The sequence below is a fragment of the Gastrolobium bilobum genome, unplaced genomic scaffold (assembly GCF_033153095.1).
Source record: "Gastrolobium bilobum isolate Gb01-03AN ecotype WA unplaced genomic scaffold, APGP_CSIRO_Gbil_v1 utg1262, whole genome shotgun sequence".
Lineage (NCBI taxonomy): Eukaryota > Viridiplantae > Streptophyta > Magnoliopsida > Fabales > Fabaceae > Gastrolobium > Gastrolobium bilobum.
Genome location: NW_026897857.1, coordinates 347,283 through 366,844, shown reverse-complemented (window position 1 = coordinate 366,844; position 19,562 = coordinate 347,283). Strand labels below are relative to the sequence as shown.

Below are 19,562 nucleotides of genomic sequence, written 5' to 3'. Positions count from 1 at the left end.
TTTAACATTTTTCCAACTTTAAGCAAAAAGTAAGGAAATCTAAAAAAAAAGGAAAAAAAAAAGAAAAACCTTTGGTTATCAACAAGGAAGCACGGACACTTGTAAAAATAGGGAGAGTCGTGTCGGACACGCTCCGACTCGGTGTCGGACACGCGGTCAACTTTTTCCGACACGATGACCATTCCGACACGCGAATTTGATCGTGTCCGACACGGTCAAATGGCATTTTCGTATTTTTTAAATTTTTTAAATTTTTTTTTTAAAAAATTATTTTTTTTTAAAATTAAAATATATTAATAAAGCTTCCACCTGATCATATCAATTTTATTTTTTTGTCTTTTTCTCCTTAAGTAGATAAGAGATCATCTCAGCATCATTGTTGTCAATTACTGTCACGCTCTTGTTGTATCTTCTTGTCTCTGATCTCTCTCTAATATGATTTGATCTCTCTATCTGATATTAGATCTCTCTCTCATCCCAGTTCTTATTTTTTTTATTAAAGCTTCCATCTTTATAACGTGTTGATGGGTATTATTAATTTAGTTTTATTTTTTTGTTAAATTATTAAATATTAAATGAAATATACACTATATAAATTAAAAATATTATTTAATATTAAAACGTGTCCCTACTTGTCGAAATCTATAATTTTTTAGGATTGACGTGTCGGAGTGTCGTGTCACGTGTCGCGTGTCGTATCGGTGCTACATAGGTTATCATCATCCGAAAATCAATGCAAGGTATGTTAAACACATGAATAAATTTTTGGTGTTACTCACCAAGATTCAATGCATTCTATTAATGGGAACATTACACATCATGAGAGAGAAAAAATTGGCAGAAAAAAAAAACTTTAGCTGACATGTAATATTTCTATTGGTGAGATGTACTGAATCTTTGTTGCAACAGTAGCACCGAAAATTTATTCCACAAACATAAAACAATAAATAGCTCATTGAACTATTTGAAAATGAAAAATGCACTAAATAGAAGGCCCTAAAATGGAATTCTAAATTCTCAAAAGCCCCCTTTTACGTCGTCGTCTTCATGCTTAGCCCACAACTCGCATAGTCCTCTGCACGCCCACACGCACGAAGAACAACCAACGTGCGCGTATAGAGGAGCAAAATCACCACCACGATAACCCAAATTGGTGATCTTGGATTCCTCAACAACACTCAGAATTGCTTCCATCGCTGACATTTGCTGCTACATGTTAGGTTCCAGGGCCAATTCGTGAACAAAGTTTCCCTTTTCCAAAACCCTAGGACAGAATAATTTCGAGTTGAATTGGCCTCTTTGGGGTCTCATGTTGTGCCCTACCATCCATTTCCGCGACCCTTTTGTGAAATAAGGTGTTTCTCTTGCCTTAATTGTTGTGTTTTTGGCATTTTCGTCTATTCCTATGGAAACCCTAGAATCGTGTAAATTGGGGGAATTCGTGGAAATTGGTGTTGTTAGGTCTTCACTTTATGGGGCGAATTGTGCTGGATGGTTGTCTCGTTGGGACTGTGTTGTGCATTGTGTTGGAAATGCATTCAGGTTTGTATGTTTATGGGTGCTAGGCATTAATTTGCTATTAAATGCAGGGGATTTGTGTACCCATATTGGAAAACTAAATAGAATGCGTATCTTTTGAGTGGCAGGCTAGTAATTTGAAGCATAAAAGTGTGGTTCGTGATGTGGGTTAACTTGATGGAAAAAAAAAAAAATTATTGGCGGCAACCTTCATGATTGCAATAGTTTCCCAATATATATATATTTTTAAGTATAGAGAATAGTACTTTAGTATTAACTACCATACTTCTTTGCTTGTTGCTAGAAGTTGGCATTTTACTTCTATCTGCTTATGCATTTGCTTGTTGCCTTTGTGCTTTCAACTTGGACATTATTTTGGATGTGCGTCTTGTCTATAGGACTTTGATGGATTTTCAGTTCAAACAATTAATACAAAGAAAGGAAATGGAATGAATGCGGGTAATTTTATTACTGGAACTGAAGTTCATACAATAAAACAGAAATACACGGAAATGGAAATGAAATATGGGGAAAAGTAAAACAAACTGTAAAGATAAATAAAATTCCCATACTCTGGCCTCTCCCAAAATAAGCCAATATCCAATAATCTGCCTGACACCAATACAGCCCTACCCTCTATATAATTAGAATACTTGAAAACTGAAAAATATTCTCTCCCAAGATTTCCGAATCCTTATTTCATCAAGAAGTTATCCTAGTCAGCAATGGGTAGGGCATGATGGAGAGAATTTAATTCTTATCCTAGTCAGCAGTGGACAGGTCATGATGATATTTTCTGTCCCCCTCTGTGGTGCTTCCTAGTCTATAAATGTTCCTCTTGTCTATAGGACTGTATATGTTGTTCTTACTTTTAAACCATAGTTGTTAGATTTGCATGATTCAATATTCAAATTGCACGATTCAATACGATTTGGCAATCCAGCTATTTGGATTATATGAATAATCAAAAATGGCTTTGAATCGTATATACATGCATGACTTGGTGTGGTTTCGTATCACCGATATGATTTGCACGATTCAACAATTCATTAATTTTTTTTCCTTTTCTGCTTTTTTTTTTTATTGACTTGTAAAAGAAATTGCAAAGGCAAATAATCTTTTAATATAAATGTAAAGAAACTAAAGGAGTGCTATGGAATGCACCTTATTTGATTATTCCATTGGCTCTTCCATCCATATGTATCATTTTTTAGAAATAGAGGCTTTGCACAACACTCGCTTGCTCTATATTTACCACATTTGGCTTTATCATTGTTCTGTTTTTTTTCCTTCTTAAACATGTATGCAGTCACGTTATGTGACTCAGTTATGATTAAGATTTTGTTTTGTGATAGTGCTTAAGTTGTTTTTTCTATTTGTAGTTCATAGTAAAAATTATTATATTGAGCATTATTCATAATTTAAGTTGTATATTTCAAGCTATTTTTTGTTGTCTTTCTGAATCTTACGATTCAATATGATATACGATTCACAATTCAAAATTAGTTTGGCAATTAAAGATTTGAATTGTTATCTGATACCCTTGCTTTAAATATAATGATGTTATCTTCTGACTTATGATCATCTTGATTTTTTGTTTCATTCAACTGCGGAAATACACTAGCTTGCATTTCAAAATATAAACATGCCATGATTTTCTTCCTTCCTGATACATAATAGTTGCATAACTTAGGTCTTTAGAGTTCTACATCCTTCCCCTTTTTATATATAGCCAACAAGGAATGTCACGACCATTGGTCCTTTTGACATCCTAATTAAATGGTTTTGCCTTGAGTAAAGTCTAGTCCACTTTAATAGATAGTGAACTAAAACCTAATGAAAAGCAGGTCACCTATTTCAAACTTTTTAAAGAGCATCTTTCTTGTAAATTTATGTTCTGCCAAGATTTGGGGTTGGAGGTTACCTGACCTTGGGCAAGACTGTTGATGGTTGCTAGAGGCTCCGGGTGTGGCTGTTCTGAGCAGTGAGGGTGTAATTGCAAAGGCACTTGGACACTTGAGTTAGTATATGTATTAGGAGGCTAAAAGTCCACGTTAGATCCAGTACCTGAGGGCCTAGTCCCTTTTATACAGTGGAGAGATGCTTGCTTAGAAAGTAATTGATTGTCAATATGGGATTTAGAGAGATTCTTCTATCCCTTGACAACTGATCGGGAGAGGATATCAAGGATTGTGATCCTTTATAACTGATTCTCTAAAGATTCTACAGAAATATGCATTAACTAATTGGTGAGGCCGAGGTTGCTAGTCCCTTAACTGCATGCTTCCTTGCCTTTGGGCCTAGGGTCAAAATCCTGTTCGGAACAATTAATTAATTTATTTCAGTTCATGTCGGTTTACGTTGTGTATTGCTATCAAATAGTGTTAACATACTAACATTCTAATGTTTGACTAATGGGAAGTCTTTGTTTCTGAATATTTCAATGATTTTTTTTAATATAATTAGGAGTTGTTTTGTATTTTATGCCTTCTTTGCCCTTTTTTCTTCACAAATTTGGCAGATTCATTAATGGATGGGAAGTGAAGGTCTTAGATATTAGGGGTTGGGAATGCATGGATATAACTCAGGATCTGCTGTCATTGTAAATGCTGAGGTTGATTCCATGGGAGGAGTGGTTGACGGTGGAGTTGGTATAGGTCTGAAGATCTCTCCGCACCGGGTAGCAATTGAGAAAGCTCAAGCAGAGCTTAGGTGATGGGAAAACCCTTCATGAGGTTGCATTATATGTTTAATTATGTTTTTCACTGCCAATCCATTCTTATGCTTTACTATTGCATATTGATATCAGAGAGGAGTATGATGTTCGTGAAGAAAGAAGAAGAGAACTAGAATTTCTTGAAAAAGTATGAAAGTTTTGATCTTTTTCACTTTATATCCCACAATACTTTAATGTAAATGATGGTCACATGTACTTTGTAAGTGCAGGGTGGGAATCCTCTAGACTTCAAGTCTGGGAATGCTGTTTCAGCTAGTGTCCAGTCTACTTCACTCGCTGATCAGTATCACGAGCAGTTTGTGACCAGGTTGGCTTTTCATATCTTGATTTCCCCTTGTGTTACTCACATGTATGTGTGCTACTGTCCATGATTATCTTTTTTGTGTATTAATTTTCTTAATGATTCTCGATTGCTTCTTTCTCCTGTCCTTTCTCTCTTAACATGATCTCAGTGAAAGAAAAGATAGTTTTGCATTGGCTGCCTCCCCTCATGGTGACTCGGTTGACAGTAGTGCTAGACCAGGGGCTCCTTCGGTTAATGAACCTAATACTGCTGATAATCTCCTACTTTTTGATGGTGAAAATGAGTTGCCTGAAAGTGAAAAAAGGTGCCTGCATTCAAATACAAGGAATGCTATTGCTCCATCAGAACAATCTTCTCAAATTGATGGAAGTCAAAATGCTAAGGAGACTGAAGATTCTGCTATTTTCCGGCCATATACGCGAAGGAACAGATCCAGACCAAATCATGGTCCTCGGGGAGCTTCAAGGGAAGGGATGGGGTTAATCTCTGAAACAAATAACCAAAAGGACCATAATATACCTTCTGTTTCTAAGCCAAAGCCTACTAGTTTAAATGGTGATATTGTTACTAAGAATCTGTCAACTAATACATTGAATAATGAATTGGTTGGGATCCGAGATCATCAATCCACTAGTGGCAGTGCTAGTGTTCCCGAAGATAAATTGGACATTATCCTGAATCGAAACTTAAAAGAAAGTCATGAAACTTTACGTTCTCAACATGAAATTGTACAAAACCCAGATCTCATGGCTTTTGGAGAAGCTAATGTAGTTGAAGTAAGGGAGCCTGTAGCTCCAGTCAATCATGAGCCTCCACCTCATGTAGTTACTATAAAACCCGAAAATGGAACGTATTATGGCCAGCCAAATGGGTTTGACAACGTAGAAGTAGACAGGAAAAGTGTACCAAATGAATGCCAAAATAGCATTGCTGTATTGGGCTTGAAGAATTTCTATTCAGAGCCCTCCCGCACACAAACTAGTTTAGGTAGAGATGTAAATAATGATAGTGATATATGTACTAATACAAAGAAGGTTGATGCTAATGGAAATACTATGCAGCAAACATTTGCATTAGAGAAGAAACTAAACTTTGCTGGTTGTGAAGTTGTGAAAGATAGGAATAAGACCATAAGTGCAAATGGTACTACTGTTAGCAATGAACATGATGCTGGTTATCAAAATCATTCTGGTAGTGGTGATATTGTCAAAGCCGAGGAAGATATCAATCTTAACAGCTCTTGCATGTCAAATATCGAGGGAGTGCATCAAAACGACAGTACCATATCAAAAGCTGATAAATATACTGTCTTGTTGGATCATTCCAAATCTGTCAAGGAAAACAGCTGTGAAAAACATCAGGTTTCTGTGGATGTGTCAATTTCAGAACCTCCTGAGACTGCTCCGGCTGTAAAGGTTACGAATGCGACCTCTGACTGTCAACCATGTCCTGCGCACCATATGAAGTTAGCAGACAGAGCTCATGAAGATTCTATTTTGGAAGAAGCTCGAATTATAGAGGTCTCCATTTTCTATTTCCAGTTGTAGTGATTAATGTGTACATTTTTTGTCAAATTTTGGATGTTTGTTCAGTAAACTTTTAAGGTCTGACACCATAATACACTAAACAGGCCAAGCGGAAGAGAATTTTGGAGTTATCTATTTGCACATTACCCACATGGAACCACATAAAGGCACACTGGGGTTTTGTCCTTGAGGAAATGGCATGGCTGGCAAATGATTTTGCACAGGTTTTATCTTTTAAACCTTTTAATGATATTGTGCTCCCCCATACCTTCTGCACAAATCTTTTTCTTTTACAAGCTGGGAAGTTACCAAACCTTAATTGAATTTCTATATTTGACTCTTAAAATGCTTTTTTCCCCCCAAAAATGTATTTATAGGAGCGTCTTTGGAAGGTAACTGCTGCTGCACAATTGGGTCATCGAGCAGCTTTTAATTGTCGGTTAAGATTTGAAAAACTAGACAAACATAAGGGGGTAAAAATTTTGGCTCACAGGATTGCAAAGGCTGTCATGCAGTTTTGGGATTCAGCTGAGCTTCGTCTAGACAATGATGAGCCTGACATTAGCTGTGTTGTTGAATCTGGGAAAGTTGATGCAAATGAAGCTTCTGAGGACCAAAGAAGAAATAGCAATGTGATGCAGGTTATTTTCGTTGTCCTTTTTTACTCTATCTACAAAAGGAACCTAATATATGAATTTGGTCAATGTTTTGCTAGGTTTTCACTCTTATGGTTTCTTCTTTTTTTAACCTGTTTAATTAGTTGCTGTCAGGAAATCATTAACTTGGAAGTCAAATGGTGCTACTTAAGGTACACCATTGTTTTTAGCTATTTTGTTATTGATACTTGAATGCTGGTGGTTTTGGTCAGGACACAAGCAAATTTTTGGAGGGACAAAATCCCATAAAACATACAGCACTGAAAGTTCATGCGTATGCTTTAAGGTTTTTAAAGGATAGTAGATCTCATGGGATTTCCTCCCAAGCAGAAGCACCAGCAACACCTGACAAGAATTTTGACTCAGGCACTGTGGACATGTCATGGGAGGAGCATCTAAATGAAGTATGAGACAAGTTACTGTTTGATTCTGGTTAAAATATTTATTTTTAAGTTACCATGCGTGTGTGTGTCACATGTTCATTTGTGACATGATGTTAGCTAAATCCTATATTGTTTTTGAAGTCCATTGGATGTGACCTTTTAATCTAATTTATGATTTAATAGATGATTTTTGTGAATATATTATAATCGATGTAAGCAAATAACTATTTCACATGTCATTTCAAAATTATAGGAAAGCCTCTTCTATGAAGTTCCTCATTCCGGGATGGAAACATACAGAAAATCTGTTGAATTTCATTTCCTACAGTACGAGGTAACTTTATGATCAAAGATACTCCATTTACTGTCTTTTATATCCTCCTGGATGGTATAGCTGTTTCGGGAATGAGGTTTTAGTCTTACTGGTTGAAATTTGAATGTGAACATGTTTCTATTATCTTTTATTTTAATTTATTGGTGACAATGAACTAAAATTTTTCAGAAAACTGGGAGTAGCATTCAAGAGGAACTTGAAACATCTGTATATGATACTGCAGCAGGTACTATTGAGACTACTTACGTTCAGATTTTTGAGTGCATTGTTGGTTAGTCTGGAACCTGTTACAATTTTCTTTTTATAAATTGAAATGTAGAGTTTGGGTCTGAAGAGAATACATATGACGAGGAAGAAGGAGAAACCAGCGCTTATTACTTGCCTAGTGACTGTAGCAAGTCATCAAAATCTGTGCTGAAGAAACATAAAAACTTGAAGTTTTATTCTGGTGATGCTAGGACTGATTTGCCTTATGTACAGTACACAACTGGAACTCGACCATCCATGCTATTTGAAAAAAGGCCTGCTAGCTTAAATGTTGGGTCAATACCAACAAAACGCATGCGTACAACCACTAGACATAGAGTTGTAAGTCCTTTCACAGTCAACACCGGGACACTACAATCACAAGCCAAGACAGATGCTTCGAGCGGAGATACCAATTCCTTTCACGATGACCAGAGTACTTCACATGTTGGACCCTTGATCCAGAAAAGTATGGAGGTGGAGTCAGTAACAGATTTTGAAAAGCGGTTATCTTATGACTGTGCAGAAACATACATTAAAACAAAGAAGAAGAAGAAGGCAAAGATTTTGGTAATCATCAATTTGTATATATATTACTCTAAGGCATACTTATTTTTGAACATGTATGGGTATTTTTTTTATGGGAAAATCAATTCTTATGCAACAGGAAAATTGAACTCTCCTACTATAGACTCATCGAAATTTTTGTTGAGTTTATTTTTTAAATTTCTTTAGTGGTGGGTCCCACTTGAAGTTTGAGTCTGTAGGTAAATGTTGTTTTCTCCAACAAACAGGAGAAAAACAACACCCTTTTTTTATTAAAGTTGGAATTGTATTTTCGTAACAATTATTTCTACAGGGTTCTGCATATGATCAGGGATGGCAGTTGGATTCTGTTCTAAATGAACAGGTAACTTTTTGTAAATGAAATTTCATTAATGCAATAGCAATCTTCCCTTTTCATCATTATGAAACAAAATTTGAATCACTGACCGTGTGTATTTGGCATGAGTAAGCTGTATTTATAAGTATGTATAATTAACATGATAGCTCTATTTTGGCAAGAATATTCACATTCTGGATATATGATGTGAAGCTATTGCTGTTAAACTTCCACTAGACTTGGATTTAATTTTAATAACTCATTGGTTATTGTGGGCTGGGCCAAGCAATATTTTTTGGATCTTGGGCTTGCAGAAGAAAAGGTCAATGTTAGGGACCACACGTAATTAGAAAAGAGAGAAGGGGACTGTTTACACGTGTAAATAGAAATAAAAGGGGAGGTGAGGAGTTAGTTAGGACAGTTATTGATGGATTGAGAGAGGAAGTTAGGGTAGAGTAAGAGTAGGAGTGATTATAGTCCTATGTTCTATATATAGTTCGATATCACTGTTTGTTATCACCTTGATACCAATTTAGACATTTTGTTCTATCAATAAAGATTACATCATTTATCTCAATTATAGCTTAGTCATATTCATAGATGCAAATAGCGGTGCTATCCACGCTATAATGCACTGGTAGCGGCTAGTGGCACCCAGCCACAACAATTCGCACGCAATGCTACTATTTACGGTAGCAGCCGCAGCGGCCGCTTTCTCAAGTTGCGGTTTGCAGTATTAGGGGCACGATTTTACGGCTTCGATGAAGGAGATGAAATTTTAAAGGTAAAATAGTCTAACCATTTAATTTTAAGGGTATAATGGACAAACTTTTCCATCTCGACACTTTCCTTCTAAATTTCTGTCTCCGGCATCCGCCTCTATTTCAGTCTCTCTCTTTCTCATATTCCGGAAACTCCCTCTCCCATTTCAAGCAAGCTTACGGTACAATCTCTTCGACTATGGAACAATTTCCATTGCTCTTTGATTCTGTTTTCATATCCAGTGGGAAGCAAAGAAATATTATGAACTCTTGGACTGTTTCAATCTTCAGTGAAGCTAAGGAATATTTCGGTATCTCTTTCTCTCACTCATTTTGCAGCAAGCCAAGGCCAAAAAACATCTCATATTCTGACTCAATTTCGATCTCCATTTTCTAGTGCATATTATGTTAGGTAAATTTTGTGAAAATATTAAATTAATAATTGATATATTATTTTATATATTTTATATTACATAATTGTTTTAATTTAAAGTGATAATGTGTTAATTATGATGTATAGATTATAGTTACTCAATAATATTTTTTTAAGGTAAGTATACTGATCCTTTAAGTTTAGTTACCATTTTTGTAAGTTAATTATACTTATCTAATTTAAGTTAGTGCCTATTATACCCAATATAAATGGATTTCATTGTAGGGGCTATACTGCTACTCGCTATACTGCTATAGCATTTTTGGGGTGGGCTGCTAACAACAATTAATAACTATGGTCATATTGACTGGTATAAGACTTCCCTGTTTAGGGAGTTCAGGCGTAAAATTTGAAGTAGTGGTTGTGTTGGAGGCTGATGCAGGTCAATGTGGCTGATGCTGTCTACAATTACAGCCTACTGTGGTTGAGGCGGCCATTGCAACCAAGATGTTGTGGTCATATATTCTCATATTAAAACTTCACGAAGTTGTTCATTGTGCATACAATGGAAGCCCTTTTGGAATTCTTGGAAAGAGGATTCTAGGATGAAAAGCATTAAAGAGGATTGGGTCCAAGCAAGAAGGGACCGAAAAATTCAAGGAACTTGAAGAGATGTTGGAAGGTTTATCTTGGCATTTATTCAGAGGCACAAATTCCTCGAGAAATAGCAGTTTAGTGCATGGGTCTAACAAAGGAGCAGAAGATGGGTTGAGTAATGGGTAGATAGTGGGTTCAATATTAGAAGTCGAAGAAGATTGATGGAGGAAGCTTGATTTTCTCCTTTTTTATGGAGGGAGGGGGAGAGGACGCAAATGGATTGATGATCAAAGTGAAGATCTTTTTTGAGCTCAAAGGAGTAGTGGACGGGGAAAAAATACAAGAGGTGATGGTACCAATGAAGGTTCAGTCCCTTTCTTCGTTTCGATGGTGGGGATTTGTTATGATTTAATTGCGAGATATGGGACTTGGAGTCCCACATTGGAAATATAAGGTTTTGGTGTGAGGTTTATATGGATTTTGGGCTCTCTTACCTTATAAGATAGCTTTAGGGGTGAGGTTCTCCCAAGTTTCGTATTAATTGGTATTTAAGTCTTCCACTATGTCTCCCAACCGCAATATTGGCATTGCAGTGTTTGGCCTTGGGCTAGTAAAAGACTAGCGCAAAGCCAGGCCACGTGAGCGCCGGGGCTGTGGAGCGTGGTGAGATGTTACGATAAAATTGCAAGGTATGGGATTTCGAGTCCCACATTGAAAATATAAGGTTCTGGTGCAGGGTTTGTATGGGCTTTAGGCTCTCCTACCTTATGAGCTAGCTTTTGGGGTGAGATTCTCCCAAGGTTCGTATCAGGATTCTGCAAAGTCCTTCTTGGATAGAATTTTAGATTGACACTGATTAAGAGGTGAATCAAAATCGATAATACCTTTATCCCAAACTGTTTTAGAGGTGAATCAAAATCAGTAATACCTTTATCCCAAACTGTTTTAGAGGTTAATGTGAGGGGAAATATGGGTTGGTCCGATGATCTAGTTGGGCTAGCCTTGTTGCTAATAATAGAGCTAATTGATATTGTTAGATAGATAAAGTTACTGTATATTTATTGATATTGTTAGATATGTTATACAAAGTAACCTGATATTAATTGATATTGTTAGATTTAGTAGATCGAGTTACACGATTTTAATTGATATTGTCAGATATTGTATATAGAGTTACTAATATTAATTAACCATGTTAGATACAGTGGTTAATTCTAATTAATATCTGGTAACTCTATCTGCTATATCTAACAATATCATTAATATCATTTGACTATATCTAATATATTTAACAATATCAATAACTCTAACTATTATTACTAACAAGACCTGGCCCAACTAGATTATTAGGTGCACCCTTATTTTTCTCTCATTCACTTTCCTAATTTGGGGCCCTGCTACGAACACAAAGCTGCCCAGTCCCTATACATATTTACTAGGCAAACCCCTTTATAAAGGCCATGTGCTTTTGCAGCAGATAGAAGCCAAATGCCTAATTTTATCCCAAATAAAGTATTGTGGGTTGAGTTGGGAGCAATGTTATAAAACTCTGTCTCAATACTGATTCGGCCGGGGTACTGGGTTCCTAGTTCAACGAGGTTGAACTGGATATATATATATATATATATATATATATATATATATATATATAAAAATTCATACTAAATCTGAAAAAGAAATATTATAACATAAACCAACATAGATAATAATAACAACATCAATAACACCATTATTCCAAACTAGTTGAGGTAGGTGGCAGAGAAACCCAAAAAAAAAGGTACGGAAAGATTGAAGAAAAAAAAATGATAAAAATAAACTTTTATGTATATATATATATATATATATATATTATCCATACAAAAGTAGTAAACAATTATAAAGAAAAATAAATTAAATTCAAATTCAAATAAGGATATATAGGGGACAGAAAAGAATAAGAAGGTAAGAAATAAAAAATAAAAAATAAATAGATAAAAAAATAAAAAAAATAACATAAAAAGGAAATAGGGAATAAAGAAAAAGAAAAACACAAAAATAAATAGGTAAGATAAAATGATTGAAAGGAAAAATGGAATAAAAGAGAGGGGGGAGATAAAGAGAAAAAGGACTAAAAAGGGATCGTCTGGAACATAGGAGTAAAAACGGTTTTACCCCTCCACCATGCTTATAGCTTTTCTCCATTCCGTCCTAAGATACACCGTCCGCCAATCTATATCCCTCTCTATTAAATCTTGTTTTACTACCTTCCCCCAAGTAAGACACCCTCTAACTTTATTTGCTCCTACTTCACAAAAAACCATAGCCTCCATCACCCAAATCAAAACTACCATAGGTAGAGTTGCCGTTGGTTTTAGAAATTGCATCAAAGAAGTCACCCTTGTCGCAATGACTCAACTCGGTTTTCATTCCTCCACAAGCTCCTTAGATCCGAAGCAAAGCATCGTAATTTCCCTATTGGACGACAACCAGTGATAGATGATTCATGTGACCGAGAGAAATCCCTTCCACCATCATCCGTTGAAGTTTGCTGGTCTATCCATCATCAAGTGAATATATCCACCTCTCTCGGTGGACATCCATTAAAGGTCTCTGCATCCACTTCAACTAGACAGCCCCACCACCATGTTGCATGTCTCTCTTGAACAAGCACCAAGCTGTCAGACAGGAAGATGTTGTTTCATTTGTTTTAATGAATGACCTTGTTTTTTGTGAACTGACCGGTCCACTGGTTTATTAATAAACCGGCCAAGTCAAACTGGCTCATGCCTGTTCACATACATGTCCTATTTATTGTGCAACCCGAACTAGTTATATGGCTTTCCCAGCTGATCCAGCTGGTCTGAGCCGGGTTTGATAGCACTAGTTGGGAGCTTGTATTGAATTATTTTAAATAAATCTGGTTTTACATCAGAAGATTGTGTGTCTTGTCTTTTTTTTTTGGTTGGTACATTTGAAAGTTATATTAATTTGAACCTAGGATAATACCTAAATCCCCTACTCTCTGTAGGTATTTTTAACTATATTGTATACTCTGTTTATGATTATTATTTTCTAATTAGTTGTTCTGGTGATGTTTTCTCAATGCAGAAAGATCATTCCAAGAAGAGACTGGATTATCATCACTTTGAATCTTATGGAAGTAGTGGTAAAACTACTTGTTATCTGATTATAGCTCTAGATATTTGTTTTATATACAATTAGTATTCTGTTTTCTTCATGCTTTACATATTCAACTGTCCTGTTCTGTAGGTCTGTACGGGCAACATAATGGGAAGAAGCCTAAGATAATGAAGCAATCACTTGATAATGCTTTGGACAATATTGCTTCAATGACTAATTCTATTCCTTCCCCAGCTGCTTCGCAAATGAGTAACATGCCCAATCCTAGTAAATTTATTAAGATCATTAATGTGCGAGATAGGGGCCGGAAAGCTAAATCACTGAAGGTAATTTTGGTGTGAACTTAGATGATCATATGCTGGCAAATTTTCTTATGTGGTTTTGCCGATTTGTTTATATTTTTATTATTTTTTTTCCTAATAGGTTTCTGCTGGACAGCCTGGTTCTGGACGTCCTTGGTCACTATTTGAAGATCAGGTTTTTTGGAGATCATTAGCTGTCTCAATTTTTTTTCTTGCACTTGTAATAAATATTTAAACTTCAATACTCATGTAAAAGGCTTATCCTTACTGTCCTACCGGTTTCAGGCTCTTGTTGTCCTGGTGCATGATATGGGTCCAAACTGGGAGCTTGTGAGTGATGCTATCAACAGTACTCTTCAAATCAAGGTAAATAATATGCAAATATGGTGTAAGAAGAAATGTGCCACAGTTGCAGGACCTGTTTTATACATTACTGAAAATCATTCAACTTAAAAGATCTTATCATTGACTGCCACTTGTTGCACCTCCAGCTTCATAGGATAACAGCTATCATATAACTTGTATGAACAAAATTTTAGCAAGTGGGAGAACTTTGGTGTACATTTGTCATATTTTTTAAATTTTGTAATGCTGTGTCATTATGAAGCTTTAACTGCTGTATTTTATTTTATTTTTAATTTGGTGTGTTATTTGGGATTTAATTACATTTTCATTGACAGCATGACATTTTACAATATTTCCAGTGTATCTTTCGCAATCCAAAAGAGTGCAAGGAGCGTCATAAGTTTTTAATGGATGGAAATGCTGGGGATGATGCAGATAGCGCTGAAGATTTAGGGTCTCCACAATCTTACCCTTCTACTTTACCTGGAATTCCTAAGGCATGAAATGTTTTTCTTAATTTTTTGATCATTTATTATATTTGGACATATTAGGAGAACTTCATGGTTGTCCTACAGTTTCCAGCTTTGATTGGTTCTTTTGTATTTTCTGCAGGGTAGTGCCAGGCAGTTGTTTCAACGTTTGCAAGGGCCAAAGGAAGAGGATACCCTGAAGTCTCATTTTGAGAAAATTATAAACATTGGGCAGAAGCAACATTACCTTAAGAATCAGGTGTGAATCCAAAGCATTTATGTCGGAACAGATTCTATTATGCAGTGACATTTAAAATTGGAATTTATTGTATGTTAACTAGTAGAGGGTGAGCCTTGGAGCGGTAAGGTTGTTTCTTATGACTGGAAGGTCACATGTTTGAGTCTGAGAAACAACCTCTTTGCAAAAATGCAAGGATAAGGTTGCGTAAAATCGACTTTCACCCCTTGTCTCGTAAGTTGGGAGCCTTGTGCACCAAAGTTTGTCTTTTTTATTTTTATTTTATGTTAACCACTCATATTAGTGGTTTAATAAGATGATAAGTGGTTATTTGAGATAATAAAACTTCAATGATAGATGGTTAATTTTAGTGCTTCTAATGAACAATGGAATTTGGTTAGTGCAACTTCAAAATGAGAATTCCGTTTAGTGGTATAAATACCACTTCAAGAGCCAACAGTTTTGCTAAGGAAGGAGAGAAAGAGAGACATTTGGTGAAATCCGTGTGTCTAAACTATGTATCAGATAATGGATTTATTGAAATATGAAAAAAAAGGTTTTCTAAAATTGATACATTTAATTTACACTGATAGGGGGTAATTATACAAGAGTAAACGAGAAAAAAATTGATAAGAATGACTCAGTAATGAGTTATCAGCCCTATCCTATCTATAGAAGCAAATTCAAAATTCAAATTCCTATTAAAGAAAAAAATCAATCACTAATTAATAGGAAATAAAAGCGGGAAGATTTTCTACACTCCCTCTCAAGTTGGGAGATAGATATTGATCATTTCCAACTTGCCAATCAGATCTTCAAATGCTAGTCTATGCAGACTTTTGGTGAGGATATCAGCAGTTTGTTCTTTGGTGGGTATGTATGTCATGCACACACTTCCATCATCTAATTTTTCTTTGATGAAGTGACGATCGACTTCAACATGCTTCCATCTATCATGATGAATTGGATTTTGAGCAATGCTTATAGCTGCCTTATTATCACATTATAGCCTTATGGGTAGAGAATAGCAGATCTTCAATTTTTCAAAAAGTTTTCTTGGCCAAATTCCTTTATAGACTTCATGAGCGAGTTCTCTGAATTCTGCTTCGGCACTACTCCTCGCAACAACAATTTTGCTTTTTACTTCTCCATGTTACCAGGTTGCCCCATACATCGCAATATCCTGAAGTAGGTTTTCTCTCAACTAGCATCAGTGTAGATTTCAACCATCCTGTTGTATCCATTGTTAAAGAAGAGTCCCCTACTAGGTGTATTTTTGATATATACCTCATGACCTTGTAAACTGCCTTAAGATGTTTCTCCTTTGGTGAGTGCATAAATTGGCTGATCATACTTACAACGAAAGCGATGTCAGGTTGGGTATGAGACAAATACATCAGTTTATCAACCAATCTCTGATATTGTTCCTTATTTACTTCTTTGCCATCTTTGATCCATAACTTAATGTTGGGTTCCATAGGGGTGTCACTTGGTTTGCATCCCAACATGCTTGTTTCTTGAAGTAGGTCTAGGATGTATTTTTTCTAGGAGATAGTGATCCCAATCTTACTTCGTGCCACTTCCATGCCAAGAAAGTACTTGAGGTCTCCATGGTCTTTCAATTTGAATTGATTTGCTAGATAATTTAAGGAATCTAGCTCTTCATGATCGTCACCTGTAATAATTATATCATCCACATAAACTATAAGAATAGCAAACTTACCATCCTTAGAGTGCTTGTAGAAGAGGGTATGATCAATTTGTGCCTGTAGGAATGCCTTCCTCTTGACTGCTTGAGTGAACTTTTCAAACCATTCTCTAAGAGATTGTTTGAGCCCATAGAGAGACTTTTTCAAATTACACACTTGGCCAACTCCTTTCTCAAAACCGGGTGCAGGATCCATGTACACTTCCTCATGTAGGTCACCATTCAAGAATGCATTTTTCACATCCAACTGCTGTAGGGGCCAATCAAGATTAGCTTCCAAGGACAGAAGAACTCGGACAGTGTTGAGCTTGGCTACTCGGGCAAATGTCTCTTGATAGTCTATCCCATATGTTTGGGTGAAACCTTTTGCTACCAATCTTGCCTTGTACTTGTTGATAAACCATGAAGGTGATAAACCACCGAGCACCAGAAATGTTTTTTTCACGAGATGGTCCCCATGTATCACTATGGATGAGGGAGAAAAGGGAAGATTCTTTATAAGCCGTGGGAGGATATGACTCGAGTGTCTTGCGAGTGGACAAATATCACAAGAGAAAGAACCATAGTAGTTAATTGCGCCGCAATAGCGTCGCGAGCCACGCCGTATGGGCATTGCGGTGCCTCGCTACAAGAAACCGCGCCGCGCCACACCGGAACGCAATAGCGGCCATTGCCATCACATTTGCGGCCATATTGCTATCATAAGGCAAAATGTCAACTTTGTCCTAAATTTAAATGTGTAACAGAAAAAATTTAAGGGATTTTTAGTCTATCCGCGTCTCTCTTTGTCACTTTTACTATCTCTGCCTTTAAAAAATGTTTCTTTTTGTCATTATTTCTGTCATATATCTATTCCGCTATTTTCGCAACTGCAACCCGCTATAACGCTATAGCGTTTTTCAGGGTTGGCCGCGACATGCCGCAATCCGCATTTGATAACTATGGAAAGAACTGACATTACTAGTACAAAGAATATTTGGTGACATCTTTTGAAGATAATAAAAATTGGGGTGGCCTAATCTACATTGCCACAACATTGCATTAGTACTAGAATCAGAAAGAAAACTAGGGAGGCGGCTTTCCACGAAGGCAGTTTGAGTCTTCACAAGAGTTAGCTCCTCAAAGTAGTAAATTCTTCCGTCCTCTCTAGCACTGCCAATCATCCGCTCGGAGCCTTGTTCCTAAAAAACACACCTATGAATTGAGAACGTTATAATGCAATCAAGCTCAGATGTGAATTTACTAATAGAAATGAGGTTACACGCCAAAGTCGGCACATGTAGAATAGAAGTCAATGTAATATCCTCAGAAAGTTTAACTGACCCCTTTCCTGCGATTTGTGAAACATTTCCATCTGCTAGTTTTACTCGAGAAGTCTAATAACATGGAGTGTAAGAGCAAAACAATGTTGGATCACCTGTCATGTGATCGGATGCACCAGAACCAAGAATCCAACGAGTGTTATTGTGGACATGAAATGCAATACCTTGTAGGGCCACACAGCTTGTGATTTGCAATGCCAAACTTTTTTCAGATGACTGTGTGTTGGGCGTAGCGGAAGAGACAGGTGAAGCCCTGAGAGAAAAAAAAGTTCACCCAAAAAAGTTGCCAGGAAAAACAGAAGCCGTCGGAAAAATTTTCCGAAGGCTCTGACTGTGGTGACCACCAGCTGGCTTCTGCTTAGAATTTGATTCTGTGGTGACTGGTGCCCTCACTTTGGTGATTCGGCCTTAGCAGATGAAGATTTCGACAATAAACAACAAGTTTGGGTTTTTTTAGTGAAGAACAATGGGTTTTTTTTTATGTTGAAAGGAATTTCTAAATGGCTTGAGAATAGTAGAACAAATTGTGTGAGATTCGAAGAACAGTGTCTCTGGCGAACAACGTGAATAGTGCGCGAACAGTGTTTCCGGTAGCAACAATGCGTGTTTGGCTGAGACATAATTGAAAAAATAAAATAAAAATGAAGGGCTTTTGATTTTTAGAGCTGGCCTAGGGTTTTTTATGGATGGAACAAAACTTAGCTCTTAATACCATATTGAAATATGAAAAAAAAAGGTTTTCTAAATTGATACATTTGAATTACACTGATAGGGGGTATTTAAATAATAGTAAATGAGAAAAAAATGGATAAGAATGGCTCAACATGAGTTATCAGCCCTATCAAATTCCTATTAAAGGAAAAAATCAATCACTAATTAATAGGAAATAAAAGCAGAAAGATTTTCTACAGGATTATATAGCCAAAACATAATAAATACAAAATAAATTCTTTACCAACATTACCCTAATTTCCATAATTACAAAATTCTGACTATCCTATTTACATAATCGCCAAGATATGATTTACTTTCTTACCTGCAGTTACCTACACTTCCTCAAGAGCTGGAGCATATAAAAAAATCATATGCACCAAACTTTTTACATATGTAAGGGCCTCTCAGAGGCTTAGTGAAAACATATGCAAGTTGATCACTGAAGTAGACAAAACTAGTGGCAATGGCTTCAAATAATATTCTCTCTAATGAAGTGACTATCAAAATCAATTTGTTTGATCATATCATGAAACCTTGATTAGAGGCAATGTGTAGTGAATGAAGTTACCATCAATCCCAATATGTTTGATCATCTTGTAAAACACTCTATTAGAGGCAATGTGCAATGCAATTTGGTTATCACAAACTGATTTCATTTGGGTAATGTAACACCCCCAAATTTCTAACAATTTTTATAAACATTTTTGTAATAATATATTTGCCAAAATTCACATTTAATTATTATTTAGGATCTTATAAATACTGCGAAAGCTAATCTATAACTGATTTGGGGAAATATTACCGCCACACCTATAATAGGGACAAGTGCAAAGCTAACTTTATCATAATTTTATTCCAAAATATATTCGATGTAAATATTTAAAAATTTAAAATGTAAATCCAAAATCTATAAATATCTCATACATTTATTAAATCCTAAGTCTAGCTTGAAATGTGCGAATCGTTATTCTTACTGCTACCTGCTAGCCCCAACCTTTGAAACCTGCTTTACTGAAAATCTGCTC

The 19,562-nt window shown here is 36.1% G+C and overlaps 1 protein-coding gene across 2 annotated transcripts in view; it reads left to right on the top strand.

Annotated features, from left to right (window-relative positions):
* The first annotated feature begins 1,131 nt into the window (after positions 1–1,131).
* Positions 1,132–19,562, top strand: part of LOC133310847 (chromatin modification-related protein EAF1 B-like) — a 32,771-nt gene continuing 14,340 nt past the window's right edge. For both annotated transcript variants that reach the window (XM_061511848.1, XM_061511847.1), the window contains exons 1-18: positions 1,132–1,355; positions 4,040–4,230; positions 4,328–4,382; positions 4,465–4,562; positions 4,708–6,079; positions 6,190–6,309; positions 6,463–6,726; positions 6,954–7,145; positions 7,378–7,458; positions 7,627–7,684; positions 7,778–8,274; positions 8,564–8,614; positions 13,406–13,463; positions 13,568–13,764; positions 13,862–13,915; positions 14,026–14,106; positions 14,445–14,582; positions 14,698–14,814. In XM_061511848.1, coding sequence (XP_061367832.1) covers positions 4,088–4,230; positions 4,328–4,382; positions 4,465–4,562; positions 4,708–6,079; positions 6,190–6,309; positions 6,463–6,726; positions 6,954–7,145; positions 7,378–7,458; positions 7,627–7,684; positions 7,778–8,274; positions 8,564–8,614; positions 13,406–13,463; positions 13,568–13,764; positions 13,862–13,915; positions 14,026–14,106; positions 14,445–14,582; positions 14,698–14,814 — 3,576 coding nt within the window. In that variant the 5' untranslated portion in view covers positions 1,132–1,355; positions 4,040–4,087. The remainder of the gene's footprint in view (positions 1,356–4,039; positions 4,231–4,327; positions 4,383–4,464; positions 4,563–4,707; positions 6,080–6,189; positions 6,310–6,462; positions 6,727–6,953; positions 7,146–7,377; positions 7,459–7,626; positions 7,685–7,777; positions 8,275–8,563; positions 8,615–13,405; positions 13,464–13,567; positions 13,765–13,861; positions 13,916–14,025; positions 14,107–14,444; positions 14,583–14,697; positions 14,815–19,562) is intronic.